The 27,991-nt window shown below is 53.9% G+C and overlaps 1 protein-coding gene across 1 annotated transcript in view; it reads right to left on the reverse strand.

Annotated features, from left to right (window-relative positions):
- The window catches only part of LOC140408255 (B-cell scaffold protein with ankyrin repeats-like), a 513,048-nt gene that overhangs the window by 410,425 nt on the left and 74,632 nt on the right, over window positions 1-27,991 (reverse strand). Inside the window, exons 3-5 of the mRNA XM_072495211.1 lie at window positions 19,697-19,774; window positions 11,370-11,491; window positions 9,756-9,897 (exon numbers count right to left, since the gene is read on the reverse strand). Of these exons, the coding sequence (XP_072351312.1) occupies window positions 9,756-9,897; window positions 11,370-11,491; window positions 19,697-19,774 (342 nt within the window). The remainder of the gene's footprint in view (window positions 1-9,755; window positions 9,898-11,369; window positions 11,492-19,696; window positions 19,775-27,991) is intronic.

A 27,991-nucleotide genomic window follows, 5' to 3' on the forward strand; every position in this document is an offset into this window, starting at 1 on the left:
AAACAACTGCTCTGCCTGCGTGCTGAGAGATTGTTTGCTTTCAGCAGAGAGAAATTATACAGCAGCGAATCATAGAATCATAGAATTTAGAATCATAGACTGTACATACAGAAGGAGGACATTCGGCCCATCGAGTCTGCACCAGCCTATGGAAAGAGCACCCTTCTCAAGCCCACACCCCCACCCTATCCCCATAACCCAGTAACCCCACCTAATCTTTTTTTGGACACTAAGGGCAATTCAGCACGGTCAATTCACCGAACCTAATTAATTAATTAACCTGCCCCCGGAGGAAATCCACGCAGGCACAGGAAGAACATGCAGACTCCGCACAGATAGTGACCCAAGCCAGGAATCGAACCTGCGAACCTGGAGAGGTGAAGTAACCACTGTGCTAACCACTGTGCTACTGTGCTGCCGGAAGACAGATTGAAAGCTGAGCAGCACAGATCAGGGAGCTGCAATCCAAAAATGGTGGGAAGAAAATGCGGCCTGGACACGTTTGATGAGGAGGAGGGGACATGGAATTCTTATCAGGAAAGGTTCCAGTCGTTCCTTCAAGCCAATCGGACACCAGCAGACCTGCGCACCGGGACCTGTCTCTGCTCAGCTGGGAGGAAAACATTCACGTTGTTGCACGATTTAGAACCTCGGCTAAACCTGGAGACACATCGTATGTGAGTTAGTGACTGTCTCGCAAGAACATTTCTCTCCCTGTCCACTGCTAATAGCTGAAAGATTCCACTTTCACCATCGTGCACAGGAGGAAGGGAAACGTTTCACTACTTGTTGCATCACTATGAAAGCTAGCAAAATATTGTGAATTTGGCCAAACTTTGGAGGATACGCTTCGTAACCGATTGGTTTGCGGCCTCGGGAATGAATCCACCCAAAGGAGATTGTTGACTAAAGGGGCATTAACTCTAAAATCTGATATAAAAATCGCAACGTCTATGGAACTTGCTGTGAGAGAAGATTGGAGTTCGAGCTAAAGTCCATAAGATGGAGCCTGTGAGAAGCCGATCCACCGAGAACCTTCCAGGTCATCGCTGCGGCCAAGTGGGACATCTGGCTGGAGATTGTTGGAGCAAGGAGACCAAATGCAGAAACTGTTGGATTGGATTGGGTTTGTTTATTGTCACGTGTACCGAGGTACAGTGAAAAGTATTTTTCTGCGAGCAGCTCAACAGATTATTAAGTACATGAGAAGAAAAGGGAATAAAAGAAAATATATACTAGGGCAACACAACATATACAATGTAACTACATAAGCACTGGCATCGGATGAAGCATACAGGGTGCAGTGTTAATGAAATCAGTCCATAAGAGGGTCATTTAGGAGTCTGGTGACAGTGGGGAAGAAGCTGTTTTTGAGTCTGTTCGTGCGTGTTCTTGTGGTAAAGTTGGTCACATTGCCAAGGCAGGTGGTCACGCCAACCTTCATCAGCAGAAAGCAAGTGTACCAAGAAAAACACAACATAGTCTACAGCACGTGTTTACCAGTTCAGTGATCCAACTGAAGACTCACCGAGAGTCAACGTGTCAAATCAGCTTAAGGAATGTGAGCTCAGTTCTAGCAGTACAAGGAGACCAGCAACAATATTGGGTCGATCCAAAATTAAACGGGAACGCTATTAAGGTGGAAGTGGATACGGGCGCTGCAGTATCACTTATACCTGAATAGATATTCCACCAGAAATTGAAGTATCTGCCATTGCAACCATCTGATGTGGTCTTGAGAACATTTACCAAGGAGGTTGGCCACTGAAGGACTTCATCGAGGTGACTGTGGAAGTTAATGAGCAGGAAGTGGAGTTGCCTCTTCACATTGTTCAAAGAAACTTTCCAGCATTGTTTGGGAGATCTTGGATAAGGAAGATTAAGCTAAACTGGGCCATCATGAACCAACTTGTTGATTCTATGAATGATCGTCAACCATTTCTGAGAAAGTATGTGAATGCATTCGAGGAGTCACTTGGATCCATGACTGGGGTTGAAGTGAAACTCAAGATAAAGGCAGACAGCGTGCCTAAGTGTTGGGAAGCCTGTACCGCACCTTACGATATTCGACCTAAAGTGGAAGAAGAACTCGAGAGGTTACTGAAGACAGGAGTCATTGAGACTGTTACCACCAGCGATTGGGCAGCCCCATTCGTTCCAGAGTTAACGAAGGATGGTTCAGTACGAATATGTGGGGATTTCATAATGATTATCAGCTCCGTATTATGAGCTGACCAGTCCCCTCGACCATTTATCGGAGATCTATTTGCCGGCTTCTCAGGTGGCCAAATAATCTCTCCCAAGCCAATTGGCAAATGAAGGTAGTGATTGAGTCTCAGCCATTACTGACTATAGTGACACACAAGGGTCTGTTTCGGTATCGGAGGCTTCCGTTTGGGATAACATCAGCACCGGCTCTGGCCCAAAGATCTATGGATCAGATTTTGAGTGAGTTCAGGTGTGTGATGCCACCTGGAAAACATTTTGATTACAGGTTTGAATGATGAAGAGCATGGAAAGAATAGACAAGCTACTCTGGGAAAGCTGCAACTACATAGTCTCAGGGTCAAGAGAGAGCAGCGCGAATGTTTGAAATTGTTTATTCACTATCCTGGACACATCATCGACAAAGACGGTCCTCACAAAGAGCCGAGGAAGCTATCAGAGATCCTGGATTCTCCACGACTGCAAACATGGCTCAGTTAAGGTCATTTCCAGGATTATTAAATGACTCTGGATAGTTCATACTGCACTTAGCAACAAGGCTGAAGCCTTAACACACGTTGCTTTGTAATAAACAGGCTTGGCTCTGGACAAAAGATTGTGAGTGTGCTTACCGAAATGTCAAACAAATATAATAGGAATCTGAGCTGTAATCATTCCACCATGTCTACCGATTAGAATCCTGGTACAACTGTACGAGGGCCATCCCGGTGGAGTTAGAATGAAGGAGTTGGGAGAAGGTACGTCTGGTACCCGGGTTAGATGCCCACATAGAGGAGAAGGTGGAGTTATGCCAATCCTGCGCTGTGTTGCGAAATGCATCACCTATCCAACCTTGGAACCCATGGGAGTGGCCTATCAGGTCATGGCAATTAATCCATGTCGATAATGTGGGACCAGTCGAAGGACACATGTTTTTGGTCATGGTTGATGGGCATTCGAATTGACCGGATGTTGTCATCATCAAATCGACAACTCCAGAACAGACCATAGAAAGGCTTGACCAGGTATTTGCAAGATTTGGGTGACCTGAACAACTTGCGAGCAATAACGGTGCTCCGTTCACATTGATGTGTTATGTTCTCGGTGTAACATAAGCGGCTTCCTTGTGGTGCACTTGACAAAGGAAGGTTCCGACGTGGAGATAACTTCAACACGTTTATTAAACTATTTACACTTCTATTACTTGGGTTCGACACTACTGTTAATCCTACTATAGCTACCCAGACTGACTAACCAGTTGCTGAAATCCATGTGGTGGGTGTAATATTGAATCAACCCTGTGTCTCTACTCACTGACTGTCTCCACTGGAAAGAGGCAGATCATGTGTGTGGTGTCCTTTATATATGGGTTGGTGTAATGCCCTCCTGTGGTGGTGTCACCTCCTTGTGTATCGTGAATGTCCATTGGTCGTGTCCTATCTACCTGATCTATTGGTTGAGTGTGTGTGTGTGATGCCTTTGGTGCTCCCTCTAGAGTCTAGCTGGCCTACATGTATTTACATTGATGCACATCACCACACACATCAGCCGGATTAGAGGACTACCTGAAGGGGTGTGGTATCCGCCATATCAAACCTACCCCCCCCCCCCCCCCACCATCCAGCTGCCAACGGCTTACTGACCAACGTTAATTAGGAACGGCTTAAAATGGGACAACTTAAATTGGGCCCACTTCCCTGACATTGACTGGCCTCCATCAATACACAGACCCTGACATCCAGACTAGAATCATAGAATCCCTACACTGCAGAAGGAGGCCATTCAGCCCATCGAGTCTGCACCGACCCTTCGAAAGACCACCCCACCTAGGCCCAATTCTCCATCCTGTTCCTGCAACCCCACCCTAAGGGGCAATTTAGCACGGCCAATCCACCTTAACTGTGCATCTTTGGATTGAGGGAGGAAAGCGGAGCACCCGGAGGAAACCCGGCACGGGGCCACAGTGGTTAGCACTGTGACGGTGCCGCAGTGTCGGCGTCGCAGTGCCGGAGTCGCAGTGCCGGCGTCGCAGTGCCGGTGTCGCAGTGTCGGCGTCGCAGTGTCGGCGCCGCAGTGCTGGTGTCGCAGTGTCGGCGTCGCAGTGTCGGTGTCACAGTGCCGGAGTCGCAGTGCCGGAGTCGCAGTGTCGGCGTCGCAGTGCCGGCGTCGCAGTGCCGGTGTCGCAGTGCCGGAGTCGCAGTGCCGGCGTCGCAGTGTCGGCGTCGCAGTGCCGGAGTCGCAGTGTCGGCGTCGCAGTGTCGGTGTCACAGTGCCGGAGTCGCAGTGCCGGAGTCGCAGTGTCGGCGTCGCAGTGCCGGCGTCGCAGTGCCGGTGTCGCAGTGCCGGAGTCGCAGTGCCGGCGTCGCAGTGTCGGCGTCGCAGTGTCGGCGCCGCAGTGCCGGCGTCGCAGTGCCGGAGTCGCAGTGTCGGCGTCGCAGTGCCGGCGTCGCAGTGCCGGTGTCGCAGTGTCGGCGCCGCAGTGCCGGCGTCGCAGTGTTGGTGTCGCAGTGTCGGCGCCGCAGTGTCGGCGTCGCAGTGTCGGCGTCGCAGTGTCGGTGTCGCAGTGTCGGCGCCGCAGTGCCGGCGTCGCAGTGTCGGCGTCGCAGTGCCGGCGTCGCAGTGTCGGTGTCGCAGTGTCGGAGTCGCAGTGCTGGAGTCGCAGTGCCGGAGTCGCAGTGCCGGCGTCGCAGTGCCGGAGTCGCAGTGCTGGAGTCGCAGTGTCGGCGTCGCAGTGCCGGCGTCGCAGTGTCGGTGTCGCAGTGTCGGTGTCGCAGTGCCGGCGTCGCATTGCCGGAGTCGCAGTGCCGGCGTCGCAGTGCCGGAGTCGCAGTGCTGGAGTCGCAGTGCCGGAGTCGCAGTGCCGGAGTCGCAGTGCCGGCGTCGCAGTGCCGGAGTCGCAGTGCCGGAGTCGCAGTGCCGGAGTCGCAGTGCCGGAGTCGCAGTGCCGGCGTCGCAGTGCCGGCGTCGCAGTGCCGGAGTCGCAGTGCTGGAGTCGCAGTGCCGGAGTCGCAGTGCCGGAGTCGCAGAGCCGCCGTCGCAGTGCCGGAGTCGCAGTGCTGGCGTTGCAGTGCCGGAGTCGCAGTGCTGGAGTCGCAGTGCCGGAGTCGCAGTGCCGGAGTCGCAGTGCCGGCGTCGCATTGCCGGAGTCGCAGTGCCGGCGTCGCAGTGCCGGAGTAGCAGTGCCGGCATCGCAGTGCCGGAGTCGCAGTGCCGGCGTCGCAGTGTCGGCGTCGCAGTGCCGGAGTCGCAGTGCCGGAGTCGCAGTGCCGGCGTCGCAGTGCCAGATTCGCAGTGCCGGCATCGCAGTGCTGGAGTCGCAGTGCCGGAGTCGCAGTGCCGGAGTCGCAGTGCCGGCGTCGCAGTGCCGGAGTCGCAGTGCCGGCATCGCAGTGCTGGAGTCGCAGTGCCGGAGTCACAGTGTCGGCATCGCAGTGCTGGAGTCGCAGTGCCGGAGTCGCAGTGCCGGAGTCGCAGTGTCGGCGTCGCAGTGCCGGCGTCGCAGTGTCGGTGTCGCAGTGCCGGCGTCGCATTGCCGGAGTCGCAGTGCCGGCGTCGGAGTGCCGGAGTCGCAGTGCCGGCGTCGCAGTGCCGGAGTAGCAGTGCCGGCGTCGCAGTGCCGGAGTCGCAGTGCCGGCGTCGCAGTGTCGGTGTCGCAGTGCCGGCGTCGCATTGCCGGAGTCGCAGTGCCGGCGTCGCAGTGTCGGCGTCGCAGTGCCGGCGTCGCAGTGCTGGCATCGCAGTGCCGGCGTCGCAGTGCCGGAGTCGCAGTGCCGGCGTCGCAGTGCCGGAGTCACAGTGCCGGAGTCGCAGTGTCTGCGTCGCAGTACTGGCATCGCAGTGCCAGCATCGCAGAGTCGCCGTCGCAGTGTCGGCGTCGCAGTGCCGGCGTCGCAGTGCCGGAGTCTCAGTGCCGGCGTCGCAGTGCCGGCGTCGCAGTGCCAGCGTCGCAGTGCCGGAGTCACAGTGCCGGCATCGCAGTGTCGGCGTCGCAGTGCCAGCATCGCAGTGCCAGCATCGCAGTGTCGGCGTCGCAGTGTCGGCGTCGCAGTGCCGGCGTCGCAGTGCCGGAGTCGCAGTGCCGGCGTCGCAGTGCCGGCGTCGCAGTGCCGGAGTCACAGTGCCGGCATCGCAGTGTCGGCATCGCAGTGTCGGCGTCGCAGTGCCGGCGTCGCAGTGCCGGCGTCGCAGTGTCGGCGTCGCAGTGCCGGCGTCGCAGTGCCGGAGTCGCAGTGCTGGAGTCGCAGTGTCGGCGTCGCAGTGCCGGCGTCGCAGTGTCGGTGTTGCAGTGCTGGCGTCGCATTGCCGGAGTCGCAGTGCCGGAGTCGCAGTGCCGGAGTCGCAGTGCCGGAGTCGCAGTGCCGGAGTCGCAGTGCCGGAGTCGCAGTGCCGGAGTCGCAGTGCCGGCGTCGCAGTGCCGGCGTCGCAGTGCCGGAGTCGCAGTGCCGGAGTCGCAGTGCCGGAGTCGCAGTGCTGGAGTCGCAGTGCCGGAGTCGCAGTGCCGGAGTCGCAGTGCCGGCGTCGTATTGCCGGAGTCGCAGTGCCGGCGTCGCAGTGCCGGAGTAGCAGTGCCGGCATCGCAGTGCCGGAGTCGCAGTGCCGGCGTCGCAGTGTCGGCGTCGCAGTGCCTGCGTCGCAGTGCCAGAGTCGCAGTGCCGGAGTCGCAGTGCCGGCGTCGCAGTGCCAGAGTCGCAGTGCCGGCATCGCAGTGCTGGAGTCGCAGTGCCGGAGTCGCAGTGCCGGAGTCGCAGCGCCGGCATCGCAGTGCTGGAGTCGCAGTGCCAGAGTCGCAGTGTCGGCATCGCAGTGCTGGAGTCGCAGTGCCGGAGTCGCAGTGCCGGAGTCGCAGTGTTGGCGTTGCAGTGCCGGCGTCGCAGTGTCGGTGTCGCAGTGCCGGCGTCGCATTGCCGGAGTCGCAGTGCCGGCGTCGCAGTGCCGGAGTCGCAGTGCCGGCGTCGCAGTGCCAGAGTAGCAGTGCCGGCGTCGCAGTGCCGGAGTCGCAGTGCCGGCGTCGCAGTGTCGGTGTCGCAGTGCCGGCGTCGCATTGCCGGAGTCGCAGTGCCGGCGTCGCAGTGTCGGCGTCGCAGTGCCGGCGTCGCAGTGCCGGCATCGCAGTGCCGGCGTCGCAGTGCCGGAGTCGCAGTGCCGGCGTCGCAGTGCCGGAGTCACAGTGCCGGAGTCGCAGTGTCGGCGTCGCAGTGCTGGCATCGCAGTGCCAGCATCGCAGTGTCGCCGTCGCAGTGTCAGCGTCGCAGTGCCGGCGTCGCAGTGCCGGAGTCGCAGTGCTGGCGTCGCAGTGCCGGAGTCACAGTGCCGGCATCGCAGTGTCGGCGTCGCAGTGCCAGCATCGCAGTGCCAGCATCGCAGTGTCGGCGTCGCAGTGTCGGCGTCGCAGTGTCGGCATCGCAGTGTCGGCATCGCAGTGCCGGCGTCGCAGTGCCGGAGTCGCAGTGCCGGCGTCGCAGTGCCGGCGTCGCAGTGCCGGAGTCACAGTGCCGGCATCGCAGTGTCGGCGTCGCAGTGTCGGCGTCGCAGTGCCGGCGTCGCAGTGTCGGCATCGCAGTGCCGGCGTCGCAGTGCCGGCGTCGCAATGCCGGAGTCGCAGTGTCGGCGTCGCAGTGCCGGCGTCGCAGTGTCGGCGTCGCAGTGCCGGCATCGCAGCGTCGGAGTCGCAGTGTCGGCGTCGCAGTGCCAGCACCGCAGTGTCGGCGTCGCAGTGTCGGCGTCGCTGTGCCAGCATCGCAGTGTCGGCGTCGCAGTGTCGGCGTCGCAGTGTCGGCGTCGCTGTGCCGGCGTCGCAGTGTCGGCGTCGCAGTGCCGGCGTCGCAGTGCCGGCGTCGCAGTGCCGGAGTCGCAGTGCCGGCGTCGCAGTGCCGGAGTCGCAATGTCGGCGTCGCAGTGCCGGAGTCGCAGTGCCGGCGTCGCAGTGCCGGCGTCGCAGTGCCGGCGTCGCAGTGTCGGCGTCGCAGTGCCGGCGTCGCAGTGCCGGCGTCGCAGTGCCGGCGTCGCAGTGCCGGAGTCGCAGTGCCGGCGTCGCAGTGCCGGCGTCGCAGTGCCGGCGTCGCAGTGTCGGCGTCGCAGTGCCGGCGTCGCAGTGCCGGCGTCGCAGTGCCGGAGTCGCAGTGCCGGAGTCGCAGTGCCGGAGTCGCAATGTCGGCGTCGCAGTGCCGGAGTCGCAGTGCCGGCGTCGCAGTGCCGGAGTCGCAGTGCCGGCGTCGCAGTGCCGGAGTCGCAGTGCCGGCGTCGCAGTGCCAGAGTCGCAGTGCCGGAGTCGCAGTGCCGGCGTCGCAGTGCCGGAGTCGCAGTGCCGGCGTCGCAGTGCCGGAGTCGCAGTGCCGGCGTCGCAGTGCCAGAGTCGCAGTGCTGGCGTTGCTCTGTTACAGTGTTGAGGGAATGTGACATCGTCGGAGCTGCAAGCACTCGGATAAACAGCTGCCCGCTAAACATCCCTTGGCACATTTTGATTTAGGAGGGAAGCTATTCCCGTGTCCTGGTTAACAATTCTCCCTTAACAAACAATTGTCAAATATTGACTCGTCACTCGTACATCTCATTCACTGTCATGAGCCACATCCTGTGAAAATTGCACACTGGATTCACAGACATAATAACTGCACAATGTGGATAGAAGAAACAGGGCCTATTTCCCACACATCGTGCACTGATGAAATACAGTTTCATTGTGTTGCAGATTTACAGGAGATCCAACCCGTGTTAACCAAATCAGGTTGCATTAGAATAATGGAATCCAGCGTCCAGCACAGGAGACCATTCGGCCCATTGCATCTGTGTTGGCTCTTTGAAATGAAAAATGAAAAATCGCTCATTGTCACAAGTAGGCTTCAAATGAAGTTACTGTGAAAAGCCCCTAGTCACCACATTCCGGTGCCTGTTTGGGGAGGCTGGTACGGGAATTGAACCGTGCTGCTGGCCTGCCTTGGTCTGCTTTAAAAGCCAGCGATTTAGCCCAGTGTGCTAAACCAGCTAAAGGAACTGTTCAATTAATCCACTCCCTCTGCACTTTCCCCAAAGTTCTATAAACCTTTCCCCTTCAGACATTTACTCAATGCAAAACAATAAACTCTCCTCATTCCTCCACTGGTACCTTTACCGATTATCCCCAGTCTATACTCTTACCAGTGGAACTGTTTCTCCCGAATAAAACTCTGATCAAAACCATTCATGATTTCGAACACGTTTATCAAATTGCCACGTATTCGTCTCGGCTCTAAGGAGAACAATCCCAGCTTCTCCAGTCTTTCCCACATAACGGAAGTACCTGGTCCCAGAAATCATTCTGGTAAAATCTCCTCTGCACCCTCCCCAAGGCCTTGACAACCTTCCTGAAGTGTAGGGCCCAAGAACTGGCAATAATTTATCATTAAATCCAATTGGCCCGGGGTGAAATTAGTCGCTGTGTGAAATTGTCAGCGAATTAACCTGCCGCAACTTCAGAAAATCTATCACAATTTTACTTTCATATTGATCACAACCTCAGGATATCTCTTCGCAGCCAATGAATAACTTGTGTGGGAATGAGATGTGCTTCTTACCGAGAGCTTCCACACAAAGCGTTTGGCTGTTCCAAATAGCTGGCAGAACCTTCACTTTCTCAGTGCGTGTCAGAAATTCAATCTCCGGGTTTTCACCGAATTTCACACCATCTTTCAGCAGCAAGTATATCTGACTGGAAGTCTGGAGGCAGAAAGATGAACAGGTTACCAACACACGCTGAACATCTGGAGAGCTTTATACTAATTCTGCTATAGCGAATTGTTTGATTGAATCATGTGGTGACATTGCGGTAATGTCCCCACACCAGCAATCCAGAGGATCTGGGGGCACCGGTTCAAATCCACCACCGCAGCTAATGGAACTTAAATTCAACGAATAAATCTGGAATTGAAAGCTAAACTCGGTAACGGTGCCATAAAACTATCATCGTTTGTTGTAAAAACCCATCTGGTTCACTGATGTCCTTCAGGGAAGGAAATCTGCCGTCCTTACCCGGTCTGGCCTACATGTGACTCTCAGATCCAGACTCACAATGAAATCAATGACTCGTAAATGCCCTCTGAAATGGCTGACTAAACCACTAAGTTCAAGGGCAATTAGGGGTGGGCAATAAATTCAGGCCTTGTCAGTGATGCCTACATCCCCTGAAAGAATAAAACACTTGTGAGGAAGATATTCGATATGAGGCAATGGGATCAATTTTTTGTCTTTAGCTTCTATGAAAGCAGAGCATTAGGGGGAGATTCACTGGCTCTGTTAACGCCAGGTTTAAATCTAGCTACGCCGATGAATTCGGCAGGAGGCCCCGAAACGGGTTTTGCGTTGGCCATTATTCGGATGGCGGTGCTCCCAGCCTGCCCCAGCTGGGGTGATCAGGGTTGTTGAGAAATCCAGGGAATCGAGCTTGGTCACATCTGTCATCCATGGTGTAGTATGGTGCGTTCAATCACAGTTAGCCAGTTAATTCACACTTACCTCATCTTTACCCTAAATGTTTAGAGTACCAGATAGGTACTTAAATTGCTCTATCTTTCTGAATTTGTATAGTAATGTTTTGTTTATTTGCTCCAAAACCATGGATCTTGTGGCTTTATTCACTTCGTAAGTGTCTTGTATTGCAAACTTTATCTTAACTTCACATTTTTTTTACTGGTCTCTAATTGGATCTCCCCCTACGTCCTGGGGTCAGGCCAAGGGTTATAACAATACCGAAAATAAACCAAAATAAAAAGTAATTAACCTCTTTCCTGAAGTATAGTGTTTGGACTTTGACACAATACTCCAGATGGAGCTTAAACAAAGATTTACAAAGAAATAAAATGATTAAACTCGGATGGTAGAATCGCTGGTATCCTTTCATATTCTATATTTATCAAAATGATTCAACAACAACAATTGACTCTTCGAGCACCTTTCACATTCCAAAACATCCCACGATGCTTCACAGGAGCATAACCGAAAGAAATTGACAGAGAGTCCCATGAGATAGATATTGAAACAGGAACATTTTAAGGGTTAATTCTGTGATGGAGAGAGGTGGAGAAGCTCAGAGTGGGAATTGCAGAGCTCAGAGCCCAGACAACTGAAGGCACTGCCGCCAATGGTGGAGCGAGAGGAAACAAAGGTATAACGTGCAAGAGAGAAGTACCTACTTTACACTGTATTCGTCTGGGTATCACCAACACAGGGACAGTAACAGCATCACCGAGACCAGGCCCTCCGGATGCATCTTCATTCCGACTCAATGATTGTTGACAATCATTGACTCTAGGTCCTATTAATTAATGTAAATGTAAAAAGAATGCAGGATACTGTCAGTACAGCTGTGCAGAACCTCACCAATAATTGAGATTAAATTAATCAAGACCACTGCATTATTACTGATACAATAATGTGTAGCACACAGTATAAAACAGGAAGTGAGGGCCATTAATTCAATGACTAATCATGAATAGAAAGCAAAATAAAGAGGGGGGAATGAACCATGATTTTGAGAACTAGATAAAAGAGACAGAAAAAATGTCGACAATAATTCAAGTCTGAAGGAATGAGACTCCACACTTATGAACGTTAAGTTTCTGCCAATGAGATTTTTTGCAGTAATTAAGACTCATCTTGTTGTTAAAAGGGTACTTTAAATTAATGGGCAAGCCCAATTTTTTTCTGGCATGTTTAGTTCATAACTTCACATCTTTTGGGCGGAATTCACCGTTTGAGAGACTAAGTGCTGACGCCGGGACTGAAGGGCGGGTGTTCACGGTCCGTATGGTGGTGCCAATCCCTGAACAATTCAGGGCTAATGGGCCATCACTCTCGCCAGGTGGAACTAGCGCAGTGCTATGTTAGGATGGGCAAACCCCCAGGCCAGACATGGCGGGTCACTACCTCCACCCCTCCAGCACCACCCTGTCCCACACACCCCACAGCCCTCACCCCACTCCCACCAGAGGGCTACTGCACCCTCCCCCCACCGGAAGGCCCCTCGCATCCCACCCTGCATCACATGCCAACACTCGTACCGCCCGCCATGGCCAGGCCACCAGTCGTAGACCCACTGCGCTGCGCGCATCTGGGGGTCTCACACTGTGCATTGTTTGTCTCCCCCTCCCCTCCAGGAGAAGAGCTACGCACAACCGCCAGGAGTTGGAGAAGACCGGAGGGGGCCCCCTGCGGCTCTTCACTGTCGTGGAGCAGAGGGCGTTGGGCCTGGTCGCGGGCAGTCACAGAAGCGGAGGTCCGCATGGGACAACCAAGTGAGCCCCCAATGCGTCCCTATGGCACCTGAGACACCCCTCTCTCCCACACCTCATCCACCCGCGATCTCACCATGTATTTTGAGATTACATAGAGAGGTGAGGGGGCTGGAAGAGATTACGGAGGGAGGGTAGGAGGACTGGAGGGGCTTATGGAGGGAGGGTAGGAGGCTGGAGGAGATTACGGAGGGAAGTGAGGGGGCTGGAGGGGATTACGGAGGGAGGGTAGGAGGCTGGAGGAGGTTACGGAGGGAGGGTAGGAGGACTGATGTCTTATGGTCTTATGGTCTTATGGACTGGAGGAGATTACAGAGGGAGGTGAGGGGGCTGGAGGAGTGTCATGATATTCAGATAAACATCATGGTGCAAACACACATACACACTGATGGACAGATCAACGGACCAATCAATACACACACAACATCACAGCCAATCACAAGCAAGAGCAGACACACTATAAAACGGGGAACACGACACTTCCGATTCATTCCAGCAGGAGACAGCTCAGGGCACAGAGCTCACAGCAAGCCACTCAGACATTCACCATGTGCTGAGTGCCTCTCCAAGATAGTGTTAAGGCTGGGTCCACAGGTTAGAGGATAATGAACGAACCACAGCAACCAGCTTACAAATGTTAATAATCGTTAGTAATAAAAACTGAGTTGTACCTTCCGCAACCGTGTTGGTTCGTCTGTGTAGCAGAGCACCCAACACGACATAGTACCAGGATTGGAACCCAGTACCTGTGAGACCTACCTACGCATCCTCAGGAATCCACCATCCTGCGCCATGGACACCATCAGTCCGCTGCAGCCGCTCCAAATCGCTGGAAACCTCGGCGTTAACTGGAAGCTGTTTAAACAGCGCTTCCAGCTCTTCCTAGAAGCCACAGAAAGGGAGAATGCTTTGGACACCAGGAAAATCGCCCTCCTCCTCTTCACGGCAGGGCAACACGCCATCCACATCTACAACTCCCTGGTGTTCGCGGAAGGTGAGGACAAGACGAAGTACAAGACGGTCCTTCTTAAACTCGAGCAGCACTTCAGCGTGGAAGTTAATGAGAACTTCGAGAGGTACCTCTTCCAGCAGCGCCTGCAGGGTAAGGATGAGCCATTTCAATCTTTCCTGACACACCTCCGTATCCTCGCGCAGTCCTGCGGTTACGAGGCCACCTCCGATTCCATGATTCGGGACCAGATCGTTTTTGGGGTCACCTCGGGCACCCTACGCCAGCAGCTCCTCAAAATTAAAAGCCTCACCCTAGCCACCGCCATCGAAGCCTGCATCCTCCATGAAAACGCGACCAGCCGCTACTCCCAATTCCAGGCGGCCGAATCGGCACAGCAGGGGTCCTATGCGGCCGAATCGGCAGGGCAGGTGTCTTACGAGGCCGAGCGGGTCCAGTCCATTGGGTTCCACCCGGCCCGCGGCCCAGATGAATGGGGCCATTTTGCGCGCTTTTCGCGGCCTCCCGCGCTTGTACGCGCCAAAAGAGACGTCGACGCAGAGGGACGTGACGCGCAGGCGCGCTCTACGCAGGACCGAACTGCGCAACGAACGCCATGACGTCACGACGTGCGGCAACTGTGGATCCGCACATTTAAAGCGGCAATGTCCAGCAAAGAACCGACAATGCCTCCGCTGTGGCAAGATGGGCCACTACGCTGCCTGCTGCCGAGCAGCTCAACCTGCCAACGCTCCCCAATTCCGCCAGCCTCGCAGGGATGTGCGGACCATTAGGCCTCCGAGTCATACCCTGACGATATACAGACCGGCGATACAGACGACCGGGAAGCCTTCCTCGTTGCGGTCAACGACAGAAACCGGATGTCTCCAAGCAGGACCCACCAGCCGATGCCAGTGAACAGTGTCAATCTGGGTGATGAATGGTGTGCCACCCTAACGGTCAACCGATCACCAATCACATTCCGTCTGGACACTGGTGCCTCCGCCAACCTGATAGCATGGTCAGCCTTCTACACCTTGAAGGTCAGACCACCAATTCGGCCATCCCGTTGTAAGATGGTCTACTACAACGGAAACGTTATCCCGGCCATGGGATCCTGCCAGCTCCAGGTGACGCACAGTGCGTATAAGGCCACACTGTCCTTCAAAATTGTGGTTCATCAAAGGGCTCCCTGCTAGGCGCACAGGCGTGCAAGGTTCTCCACCTCGTTCAGCGGGTACACGCTCTGTCTCCAGAAGGCACGTCAGACTTCCCGGATGCTGAATTTAGGGCACAGCTCCACTCGCTCCTCGCCCACAACCAGGAGGCATTCGAAGGCATGGGCACACTGCCCTATACCTACAGAATACGGCTCAAACCAGATGCCACCCCGGTCATTCACGCACCTCGTAGAGCCCCAGCACCACTCAGGGACCGCCTCAAGCAGCAGCTGCAGGACCTGCAGGACCAAGGAGTGCTATCCCGGGTCATGGAGCCCATGTCATGGGTCAGCTCCATGGTGTGCGTTAAAAAGCCCTCTGGCGAACTCCGGATCTGCATCGACCCGAAAGACCTGAACAACAACATCATGAGGGAACACTACCCCATACCCAAACGGGAGGAGATCACGAGCAAAATGGCCCGGGCTAAAATCTTCACAAAGCTTGATGCCTCAAAGGGTTTTTGGCAGATCCAACTGGATCAGTCCAGCAGGAAGCTGTACACCTTCAACACTTCTTTCAGCAGGTTCTGCTATAACAGAATGCCGTTTGGTATCATCTCGGCATCCGAGGTATTCCACAGAATCATGGAGCAGATGATGGAGGGCATCGAAGGGGTGTGCGTCTATGTTGACGACGCATCATCTGGTCCACCACACCACAGGAACACATCAGCCGTCTCCAGCGTGTCTTTGCGCGGATACGGGAACACGGCCTGCGCCTCAACCGAGCAAAATGCTCCTTTGGCCAAACTGAGCTAAAGTTTCTGGGGGACCATATATCCCGGTCAGGGGTCCGTCCGGATGCAGACAAGGTGAGCGCCATTACAGCCATGTCGCAACCGGCAGACAAGAAAGTAGTGCCATGCTTTCTAGGCATGGTCAACTTCCTGGGGAAGTTCATTCCCAACCTTGCCTCCCACACAACGGCTCTTCGCCACCTAGTTAAGAAGTCCACGGAGTTCCAGTGGCTGCCCGCACACCAGAAGGAATGGGAGGAGCTCAAAATTAAGCTCACCACAGCCCCGGTACTGGCGTTCTTCGACACCTCTCGGGATACGAAGATCTCAACTGATGCCAGCCAGTCCGGCATTGGGGCGGTACTCTGCAATGGGACGACACTGCATCATGGGCCCCAGTCGCCTATGCCTCGTGGGCCATGACCCCCACAGAACAGCGCTATGCGCAGATCGAGAAGGAGTGCCTGGGTTTGTTGACCAGAATAGATAAGTTCCACGATTACGTGTATGGTCTCCCCCAGTTTACCGCGGAAACCGACCATCGTCCCCTGGTCAGCATCATACATAAAGACCTGAACGAGATGACCCCTCGCCTCCAGCGCATCCTGCTCAAGCTCCGGAGGTACGACTTCCAACTGGTCTGCACCCCGGGAAAGGACCTTATCATTGCGGATGCCCTATCTCGAGCAGTAAGCACACCGCCCGACTCGGAGGGGTTCGCCTGTCAGGTCGAAGCGTAGGTGGCCTTCACATCGGCCAATCTGCCAGCTGACGATTCAAGTCTGACCCGTATTCACCGGGAGACAGCGGCTGACCCCCTTCTACAACGTGTGCTGCGTCACATGACGGGAGGGTGGCTCAAACGACAGTGCCCACAATTCTACAATGTCCGGGACGACTTGGCCGTCATTGACGATTTCCTCCTAAAGTTGGACTGGATTGTGATTCCACACAGCATGCACAAGCTGGTCCTCGACCAGCTACACGAAGGCCATCTCGGAATTGAGAAGTGCAGACGGAGGGCCCGAGAAGCTGTATACTGGCCGGGCATCAGCGATGACATTGCCAACATGGTGCTCAACTGCCCCACCTGCCAAAGGTTTCAGCCGGCGCAGCCCCCTGAGACGCTTCAGCCCCATGAGTTGGTGACGTCCCCCTGGGCGAAGGTGGGTGCGGACCTCTTCCATGCGCTCGGCAGGGACTACGTCATCATCATAGATTACTTTTCGAATTATCCAGAGGTCATACGCCTGCACGATTTAACATCGTTCGCTGTTATAAGGGCCTGCAAAGAAACATTCGCTCACCATGGCATTCCGATTACTGTCATGTCGGACAATGGGCCCTGTTTTGCAAGCCAAGAATGGTCGTCCTTTGCTGCTTCATATGGCTTCACACACGTGACGTCCAGCCCTCTGCATCCCCAGTCAAATGGCAAGGCGGAAAAGGGCGTTCACATCGTCAAGCGGCTCCTCTGCAAGGCTGCTGATGCCGGATCGGATTTCTGCTTAGCCCTGCTGGCCTATCGTTCGGCCCCACTAGCCACTGGCCTCTCACCAGCCCAGCTGTTGATGCGTCACGCCCTCAGGACCACTGTGCCATCCATTCTTGTCCCTACACTCGACCACATTCCAGTACTGCAAAGGATGCGACAGCAGTGTGCTCAGCAGAAGGTGGCACACGACACTCGGGCAACTGATCTTCCTGCCTTGACGCCTGGAGACAACGTCCGCATCCACCTACCAGAGGGTGGCTGGTCGGCAACTGCCGAAGTTCTCCGACGCGTGGCTCCCCGCTCGTTCCTGGTTCGCATGCCTGATGGCTCCATTCGCTGGCGCAATCGCCGGGCTCTTTGCCTGCTTCCGCGCTCGCTGCGTGATCATACACCGGTGCCACGCCCTCCTGTTGTTGCTGATGTCGAATTCGTGGAGCTTCCTGCCACTATGCCCATTCCTCTGCTGCCTGTGGCCAGGCCCATTCCTCAGCTGGTGGTTCCTGACCCACCCCTGAGGCAGTCAACCCAAATTCGTCGCCCACCTACTAGGCTGGACTTATGAGCCTGTTTGAACATTGGACTCACTAAAGGTTTTATGCCACTATGTTAATAAGTTTCTCTTTTGTCGTTACAGGAGTTCGTTTTGATGCTTGATGTTTACACGTGTTTTGTTGATGGTACAACCTCGTTACTATGTTGCACCTGACACCTTCCTATGTATATAGTTTAGCCTCATGTACATGTTGTAGATATTGCACACACCACACACATTCAACTACACTCAGTACACATCTATATTTATTACCACATAGGCACATATTCTTGTAAAAAAGGGAGGATGTCATGATATTCAGATAAACATCATGGTGCAAACACACATACACACTGATGGACAGATTAATGGACCAATCAATACACACGCAACATCACAGCCAATCACAAGCAAGAGCAGACACACTATAAAACGGGGAACACGACACTTCCGATTCATTCCAGCAGGAGACAGCTCAGGGCACAGAGCTCACAGCAAGCCACTCAGACATTCACCATGTGCTGAGTGCCTCTCCAAGATAGTGTTAAGGCTGGGTCCACAGGTTAGAGGGTAATGAACGAACCACAGTAACCAGTTTACAAATGTTAATAATTGTTTGTAATAAAAACTGAGTTGTACCTTCCGCAACTGTGTTGGTTCATCTGTGTAGCAGAGCACCCAACACGACAAGGAGATTACAGAGGGAGGTGAGGAGGCTGGAGGGGATTATGGAGGGAGGGTAGGAGGCTGGAGGGGATTACGGAGGGAGGGTAGGAGGCTGGAGGAGGTTATGGAGGGAGGTGAGGAGGCTGGAGGGGATTACGGAGGGAGGGTAGGAGGCTGGAGGAGGTTACGGAGGGAGGGTAGGAGGCTGGAGGAGATTGCGGAGGGAGGGTAGGAGGCTGGAGGAGGATACGGAGGGAGGGTAGGAGGCTGGAGGAGGTTATGGAGGGAGGGTAGGAGGCTGGAGGGGATTAGGGAGGGAGGGTAGGAAGCTGGAGGAGGTTACGGAGGGAGGTGAGGGGGCTGGAGGAGTTTACGGAGGGAGGGTAGGAGGCTGGAGGAGGTTACGGAGGGAGGGTAGGAGGCTGGAGGGATTAGGGAGGGAGGGTAGGAGGCTGGAGGAGGTTACGGAGGGAGGTGAGGGGGCTGGAGGAGGTTACGGAGGGAGGGTAGGAGGCTGGAGGAGGTTACGGATGGAGGGGAGGGGGCTGGAGGAGGTTACGGAGGGAGGTTAGGAGGCTGGAGGAGGTTACGGAGGGAGGGGAGGAGGCTGGAGGATGTTATGGAGGGAGGGTAGGAGACTGGAGAAGATTATGGAGGGAGGTTAGGAGGTTGGAGGAGATTACGGAGGGAGGTTAGGAGGTTGGAGGAGATTACGGAGGGAGGGTAGGAGGCTGGAGAAGATTATGGAGGGAGGTTAGGAGGTTGGAGGAGATTACGGAGGGAGGTTAGGAGGTTGGAGGAGATTACGGAGGGAGGTTAGGAGGTTGGAGATTACGGAGGGAGGTTAGGAGTGTCGTGTTGGATGTTCTGGTTCACAAACAAGCCGACAATGCTGGAAGTGGTGTAACGCTATTTTATTAACTGTTCAACTATGCTACCATACTGTAAACGTGGGTATAGCAATACCAGCTTAACTGTGGTCCCTTTCCTATCACTAGCTATGGTGAGGCACTCAGCACATGGTGAATGTCTGTGTTGCAGGCTGTGAGCTCTGTGCTCTGAGCTGGCTGCTGCTAGAATGAGCAGGAACTCTCCTGTCCCCTGTCTTTATAGTGCGTGTGCTCTCACTGGTGATTGGCTGCGGTGTTGTGTATGCTGGTTGGTCCCACTGCATGTCCATCAGTGTGTGTGAGTGTCTGCACCATAATATACTGATGTATATTGTGACAAGAAGGACTGGTAAGGATCTTTAAATTTGAGGCATGCCTGTTTTGAAAGTCAATGAAGGCCAGTGGATACATTAATGGATGACTTGGAGGAGTTGGAATGCAGGCAGCAGAGTTCGGGACGATGATTGAAAATAAGATCAACAAGAGAGACCGAGAGACCAGCCAGCAGAACATTGGAATAATTAATTCCATCACTTGCTACATGACATACGTCCCATCGAGCGAGATTTACCCCCCTCCCCCCCCCCCCACCCAACCAACAGCCCCGATCCCCATCCCCACCACACCCTGCCTAATCTCGACCAAATGCTGGCTGTTCCCCCAGTACAAATCTTGCCAGTTTCCATCCATCCCAAGCAGTGCCAATATCTGAGTTGGAGTCTGGCAGAGGGGGAGCACCTGATGTTACATCTTCAGAAGCATTGTCCTCGTCTGAGGGATATTCTTCTGTAGGAGCCTCCTGCTGGTGAGATGTCCCTAGACCAGAGAGAGAGAGAACAGAAGAATTAACATGCTGGAGAAATGCTACACACGAGTAGCTTATTTGGAGCTTTCAGTACAATGAACCATCAACATGATCTCTTCATGGATAAAATGTTTTGCTGTGACTGAGCAGGTAGCATATAATCAGCCTGACAAAGCCCACCCCCCCCCCCAAATGTTAGTACTGAGGGAGTGCTGCACTGTCAGAGGGTCAGTACTGAGGGAGTGCCGCACTGACAGAGAGTCAATACTGAGGGAGTGCTGCACTGTCGGAGGGTCAGTACTGAGGGAGTGCTGCACTGTCAGAGGGTCAGTACTGAGGGAGTGCTGCACTGTCAGAGGGTCAGTACTGAGGGAGTGCCGCGCTGTCAGAGGGTCAGTACTGAGGGAGTGCCGCACTGACAGAGAGTCAATACTGAGGGAGTGCTGCGCTGTCAGAGGGTCAGTACTGAGGGAGTGCTGCGCTGTCAGAGGTTCAGTACTGAGGGAGTGCTGCACTGTCAGAGGGTCAGTACTGAGGGAGGGCTGCACTGTCAGAGGGCAGTACTGAGTGACCACTGCACTGTCAGAGGGTCAGTACTGAGGGAGTGCTGCACTGTCAGAGAGTCAGTACTGAGTGAGCATTGCACTGTCAGAGGGTCAGTACTGAGGGAGTGCTACACTGTCAGAGGGTCAGTACTGAGGGAGTGCTGCAGTGTCAAAGGGTCAGTACTGAGTGAGCGCTGCACTGTCAGAGGGTCAGGACTGAGGGAGTGCTGTGCTGTCAAAGGGTCAGTACTGAGTGAGCGCTGCACTGTCAGAGGGTCAGGACTGAGGGAGTGCTGTGCTGTCAAAGGGTCAGTACTGAGTGAGCACTGCACTGTCAGAGGGTCAGGACTGAGGGAGTGCTGCACTGTCAAAGGGTCAGTACTGAGTGAGCGCTGCACTGTCAGAGAGTCAGTACTGAGTGAGCACTGCACTGTCAGAGGGTCAGTACTGAGGGAGTGCTGCAGTGTCAGAGGGTCAGTGCTGAGGGAGTGCTGCACTGTCGGAGGGTCAGTACTGAGGGACTGCTGCACTGTCAGAGAGTCAGTACTGAGGGAGTGCCGCACTGTCAGAGGGCCAGTACTGAGGGAGTGCTGCACTGTCAGAGGATCAGTACTGAGGGAGTGCTGCACTGTCAGAGGGTCAGTACTGAGGGAGTGCCGCGCTGTCAGAGGGTCAGTACTGAGGGAGTGCTGCACTGTCAGAGAGTCAGTACTGAGGGAGTGCCGCACTGTCAGAGGGTCAGTACTGAGGGAGTGCTGCACTGTCAGAGGGTCAGTACTGAGGGAGCGCTGCACTGTCAGAGGGTCAGTACTGAGGGAGTGCTGCATTGTCAGAGGGTCAGTACTGAGGGAGTGCTGCACTGTCAGAGGGTCAGTACTGAGGGAGCGCTGCACTGTCAGAGGGTCAGTACTGAGGGAGTGCTGCACTGTCAGAGGGTCAGTACTGAGGGAGTGCTGCACTGTCAGAGGGTCAGTACTGAGGGAGTGCTGCACTGTCAGAGGGTCAGTACTGAGGGAGTGCTGCACTGATGATGCTCAGTGAAGAATGAATGAAAGACGAAGGGAAAGAAAACACCTGGAAGAAGGAAGGAATAATAATAAAGAGATACAGATTTGCATTTTTATAGTGCCGGGTCTGCGATGAAGGTAGAAATTATTATAGATCATATTTCATATTTGTGGCAGTAACGTTATTAAAAACCAATGTAATTAAAATACACACAGAGAGTGTATCTACTAAAGCTGTAGTTAAGGTGTCATCGAAGGTGAGGTAATCATTCATTCCAACCGTTTACTTGATTACAGAGAGATGGCTAATGGAACGTTGTTTTGATTTCAGGAAATTCTCTGGGGTTATGATAATTTGATGCATTGAATTTACTCCTAGCTGAGCAGGTGGCAGGATGTCTTAATGGGATGCAGATGATGTAATTAATGGGGATAGAGGGGGATGTAAAGGGGTGGGCGGGTTGCATTATTGGTTAAGGAGAACATCACATCTGCACTGCGGGAGGACACCTCGGAGGGCTCATACAGCGAGGATATATGGGTACAGCTCAGGAATAGGAAGGGTGTAGTCACAACATTGGGGGTTTACTACAGACCTCCCAACAGCCAGCAAGAGATAGAGGAACAGATATGTAGACAGATTTTGGAAATATGTAAAACAACAGGGCTGTTGTGGGGGGTGATTATAACTTTCCCTATTTTGACTGGGACTCATTTAGTGCTAGAGGCTTGGATGGGGAAGAGTTTGTCAGGAACATCCAGAAGGGTCTCTTGAAACAATGTGTAAATAGTCCAATAGGGATGGGGCCGGACTGGACCTGGTATTTGGGGATTGAGCCTGGCCAGGTGGTCGAAGTTTCAGTAGGGGAGCATTTTGGGAACAGTGACCATGGGCGTCATTCTCTGACCCCCCGCCGGGTCGGAGAATGGCCGTAGGCCGCCGTGAATCCCGCCCCCGCCGAAGTCTCCGGTACCGGAGATTGGGCGGGGGCGGGAATCGGGCCGCGTCGGTTGGCGGGACCCCCCGCTGGATTCTCCGTCAAGTCCCGCCCAGAAATTGCCTGTCCCGCCGGCGTAAATCAAAGCTGGTATTTACTGGCGGGACCAGGCTGCGTGGGCGGGCTCCGGGGTCCTGGGGGGGGCACGGGGCGATCTGACCCCAGGGGGTGCCCCCACGGTGGCCTGGCCCGCGATCGGGGCCCACCGATCCGCGGGCAGGCCTGTGCCATGGGGGCACTCTTTCCCTTCCGCCTCCACCACGGCCTCCACCATGGCGGAGGCGGAAGAGACTCTCCCCACTGCGCATGCGCGGGAAACTGACAGCGGCCGCTGACGCTCCCGTGCATGCGCCGCATTTCCGCGCCAGCTGGCGGGGCAACAAACGCCATTTCCGCCAGCTGGCGGGGCGGAAATCCCTCCGCCGCCGACCTAGCCCCTCAATGTTGGGGCTAGGCCGCCAAAGATGCGGAGCATTCCGCACCTTTGGGCCGGCGCGATGCCCGTCTGATTGGCGCCGTGTTTGGCGCCAGTCGGCGGACATCGCGCGTTGGGGGAGAATTTCGCCCCATAACTCAGTAAGTTTTAAGGTACTTGTGGATAAGGATCAGAGTAGTCCTTGAGTACGGTGCGAAATTGGGAGAAGACTGATGATAACAATATCAGGCAGGATCTGAAGGATTTAGATTGGGGCAGCTGTTTGACGGTAAATCAACATCTGACATGTAAATAATGAATAAATAATCTTTTTATTGTCACAAGTCGGCTTACATTAACACTATAATGAAGTTACTGTGAAAAGCCCCTAGTCACCACCCTCCGGTGCCTGTTCCGGTTCACAGAGGGAGAATTCAGAATTCTCAGCTGGTACAGGAATTGAACCACGTTGCTGGCCTTGTCCTGCATCACAAACCAGCTGTCTAGCCCACTGAGCTAAACCAGCCCTTCATTTAGGTCTCACTCAAACATCTTGTGAGGATGAAGGATAAGTATGGCAAGTTTCAGGAACCTTGGATAAGTAGGGATATTGTGAGCCCAGTCAAAAAGAAAAAGGAAGCATTCATAAGGTCTAGAAAGCTGAGAACATGCGAAGTCTCTGAAGAATATAACAAAAGTAGGAAGGAACTTAAGCAAGGAGTCAGGAGGGCTAAAAGGGGTCATGAAACGTCCTTGACAAACAGGATTAAGGAAAATTCCAAGGCTTTTTATATGTATATAAAGAACAAGAGGGTGGCCAGGGAGAAGGTTGGTCCACCCGAGGACAGAGGATGGAATCTATGCATGGAGATAAAGGAAATGGGCGAGGTACTAAATGAGTATTTTGCATCAGTAGTCACCGAAGAGAAGGGCTTGGTGGATGATAAGTGAAGGGAAGGATGTGTAGATAGTCTGGGGAGTGTCAATATCAAAAAGGAGGTGGTGTTGGGCGTCTTAAAAAGCATTAAGATAGTTACGTCCCGAGGGCCTGATAGGATCTACCCCAGAATACTTCGGGAGACAAGGGAGGAAATTGCTGGGGCCTTGACAGACATCTTTGTCTCCTCATTGGCTACAGGTGAAGTTCCAGAGGACTGGAGAGTAGCCAATGTTGTTCCTTTGTTTAAGAAGGGCAGCAGGGATAATCCAGGAAATTATAGGCCGGTGAGCCTTGCGTCAGTGGCAGGAAAAAGATTCTTAGGGACAGGATTTACTCACATTTGAAAACAAATGGTCTTATTAGTGATGGACAGCATGGTTTTGTGAAGGGGAGGTTCTGCCTCACTAACTTGATTGAGTTTTTTGAGGAAGTGACAAAGATGAGAGATGAGGGAAAAGCAGTAGATGTTGTATACATGGACTTCAGTAAAGCCTTTGACAAGGTACCTCATGGCAGACTGGTACAGAAGGTGAAGTCACACGGGATTAGAGGTCAGCTGGCAAGGTGGATACTAAACTGGTTCAGTAATAGAAGGCAGAGAGTAGCATTGGAAGGTTGCTTTTCTGATTGGAGTGCTGTGACTAGTGGTGTTCCGCAGGGATCAGTGCTGGGACCTTTGCTGTTCGTAGTATATATAAATGATTTGGAGGAAAATGTAACTGGTCTGATTGTTAAGTTTGTGGATGACGCAATGATTGGTGGAATTGCGGATAGTGATGAGGACTGTCAGAGGATACAGGGTTTTAGTTTAGATAGGTATCATGGTCGGCACAGGCTTGGAGAGCTGAAGGGCCGGTTCCTGTGCTGTACTGTTCTTTGTTCTTTGAGGAGCCAGGGGCTGGTTTAGCACAGTGGGCTAAACAGCCGGCTTGTAATGCAGGACAATGTCAGCAGTACGGGTTCAATTCCCGTACCAGCTTCCCCGAACACGCGCCGGAATGTGGCGACTAGGGGCTTTTCACAGTAACTTCATTGAAGCCTACTTGTGATAATAAGCGATTATTATTATGTCTGTAGTTATCAGTTTTGCCAAATGTTTTTCGGTTGAGCAGAAACGTCTGACAAGACATGGGGGGTTGGGGGGTCTGGCCCGATACCCTAACAGTCACAACTTCAGGAAAGCGGGAAATTCCAAAGGTAACAATCAGAAATGAGAATATTTTGATCAATTCATCTATAATCCCACTGTTTCACAGATCCGTTTACTCGTTTATACAACCACTTAATCTCTAGATCCAACCTGAAGTTAGAGAACTTTCTTGTGAACAACATCCACAGGAATCAATAATTGTCACATCCCCATTGGCCCCACGTTGACCTGGCACAGCTAGAAGTCAGTTAGTCAATTCTGTGCTCAATCTCCTATCTCAAAATACTAAAGGAAATCAATTGCTATAAGTGAGCAGCCAATCGGACTCAGAGAGCATAAATAGACCTCGCAAAAAATATAGGCCCTTGGTGAAAAGTTCATTAAAGACATCGGGCGAAATTCTCCGACCCCCCGCCGGGTTGGAGAATCGCCGGGGGCTGGCGCGAATCCCGCCCCCGCCGGTTGCCGAAGTCTCCGGCACCGGAGATTCGGCGGGGGCGGGAATCGCGCCACGCCAGTTGGCGGGCCCCCCCGCGCGATTCTCCGGCCCGGATGGGCCGAAGTCCCGCCGCTAAAATGCCTGTCCCGCCGGCGTAAATTAAACCACCTACCTTACGAGCGGGACAAGGCGGCGCGGGCGGGCTCCGGGGTCCTGGGGGGGGCGCGGGGCGATCTGGCCCCGGGGGGTGCCCCCATGGTGGCCTGGCCCGCGATCGGGGCCCACCGATCCGCGGGCGGGCCTGTGCCGTGGGGGCACTCTTTCCCTTCCGCCTTCGCCACGGTCTCCAACATGGCAGAGGCGGAAGAGACTCCCTCCACTGCGCATGCGTGGGAATGCTGTCAGCGGCCGCTGACGCTCCCGCGCATGCGCCGCCCGGAGATGTCATTTCCGCGTCAGCTGGCGGGGCACCAAAGGCCTTTTCCGCCAGCTGGTGGGGCGGAAATTCGTCCGGCGCCGACCTAGCCCCTCAAGGTTGGGGCTCGGCCCCCAAAAATGCGGAGCATCTTTCTGCACCTTTGGGGCGGCGCGATGCCCGTCTGATTTGCGCCGTTTTGGGCGCCAGTCGGCGGACATCGCGCCGTTTCTGGAGAATTTCGCCCATCTTCTTGAATCATCATGCTATTTAACTCATTCTTTCCAAATACTTCATGACCAGTTGGCCTATCATTGTGTGCTGTTGAGTATTGTGGGCAGTTTGATGTCCTTATCTGAGGAAGGATGTTGTTGCTATGGAGGGAGAGCAGTGAAGGTTTACCAGACTGATTCCTGGGATGGCGGGACTGTCATATGAGGAGAGTCGAAAATCGGTTTGGATTATGTTCATTGGAGTTTAGAAGAGTGAGAGGGGATCTCATAGAAACTTACAAAATTCTAGCAGGATTAGACAGGGTAGATTCAGAAAGAATGTTCCCGATGGTGGGGGAGTCCAGAACTAGGGGTCATGGTTTGAGGATAAGGGGTAAACCTTTTAGGACTGAGGTGAGGAGATATTTCTTCACCAAGAGAGCGGTGAATCTGTGGAATTCACTCCCACAGAAAGTAGCTGAGGCCAAAACATTGTGTAATTTCAAGAAGGAATTAGATACAGCTCTTGGGGCTAAAGAGATCGAGGGATTTGAGGCGAAGGCGGGATCAGGGTATTGAACTTGATGATCCACGATGATCATAATGAATGGCGGTGCAGGCTCGAAGGGCCGAATGGCCTCCTCTTGCTCCAATTTTCTATGTATCTGTGTATAATATTAGATTTGTTTCATCATTTCATTTGTAGTCGCCTCGATATTCGCTGGATTAAAATTTAGTTATTGAATGAGGTGATTTAGGGTGTGGTGGAACGGCCTCGTCGCACCGAACCTGATGACACAATGTGGTCATTAAATCTTGCGAGGGGCCTCTCGTGAGATTTGCGTCGCTCTGATCGCCTCTCGAGATCTGACAACCTAATGAGTGTCATAATTTCCACCAGTATATCATGGAAGACACACACTGATGGACACACAGTGGGACCAATCAACACACACAACACCACAGCCAATCACCAGTGAGAGCACACGCACTATAAAGACAGGGGGCATCAGAGTTCCCGCTCATTCGAGTTGCAGCTAGCTAGGAGGACAGAGCTCACAGCCTGCAACACAGACATTCACCATGTGCTGAGTGCATCGACTGGTTAGGACAAGGCAAAGGTCTTTAGTTAAAGCTAATATTGTATTAACCCACAGTCTGAGTATGTTTAAACAGTTAATGATTCAATAAAATAGTGTTGCACTATTTAAAGTGTTGGTGACCTGTGATCCAGAACACCCAATACATCAATGAGATCTCACAAGACGTCGCGATCTGGTCTCACCCAGCGAGATTAACATATTTAAGTAAGGCATGAGGCTCATTTAAATATGCCGGCGCCCTATTCTCCCGAAGACCGAGTACGAATGTCCGCGCCTGGGAGACCTCACCACGGCGCAGCTTACACTGGTCCACACAAACATGGACCAGACATAACGGCTCTTTGGGGGACTTCACAGGCCATCAGAGGCCCCCGGGTGGTTGAACTCGGGACAGGGTTGTACCCTGGTGTTCCGGCTGCCACCCAGGCACCCTGGCAGTGCCATGATGTCACAGGCATGCTGTCAGGAGCATTGCCATGGTACCAGGCTGGCAGTGCCAAGATTCCCAGGTGCCTGGTTGTCTGTGCCAGGCATCAGGCTCGGGGGTGTCCTGCCCTAAAGAGCGGGGGTGAGGGGTGGGACACGATGACCCCCTAAGAGGTAAGTTGGGGCAGTGGGGGGGAAGGGTTCCGAAGGTAGTGGTGGGGTGTCCGAGGGAGGTCGAGAGATCTGCAGGAAATAAGTGCAGCCTTGGCGGGGCCTCCTGACCAGGGCCTGAGGTAACGACAGAGCCCTGTTTGATAGCAGGGTTATTCTTGCCGCTGCAGGTGCTTTTCATCGGGTCAGTGTTGACTCGATGGGCCGAACGGCCTCCTTCTGCACTGTAGGGAGCCAAATGGAGTCTAAACAACCAACCAATGAGATAGCAACAATATCAGCCGGTGTGTTTGGGATTGGTTGAGGCATTATTCTCTTCAGTAATGGTGAGGAGACATTGGTCAATACAGCAGAGCGAAATGAGCAGCGTTCACAGGTCCAAGACATCCCAAAATGCTTGACAACCA

Source organism: Scyliorhinus torazame, chromosome 3 (assembly GCF_047496885.1).
Source record: "Scyliorhinus torazame isolate Kashiwa2021f chromosome 3, sScyTor2.1, whole genome shotgun sequence".
NCBI classification, from domain to species: domain Eukaryota; kingdom Metazoa; phylum Chordata; class Chondrichthyes; order Carcharhiniformes; family Scyliorhinidae; genus Scyliorhinus; species Scyliorhinus torazame.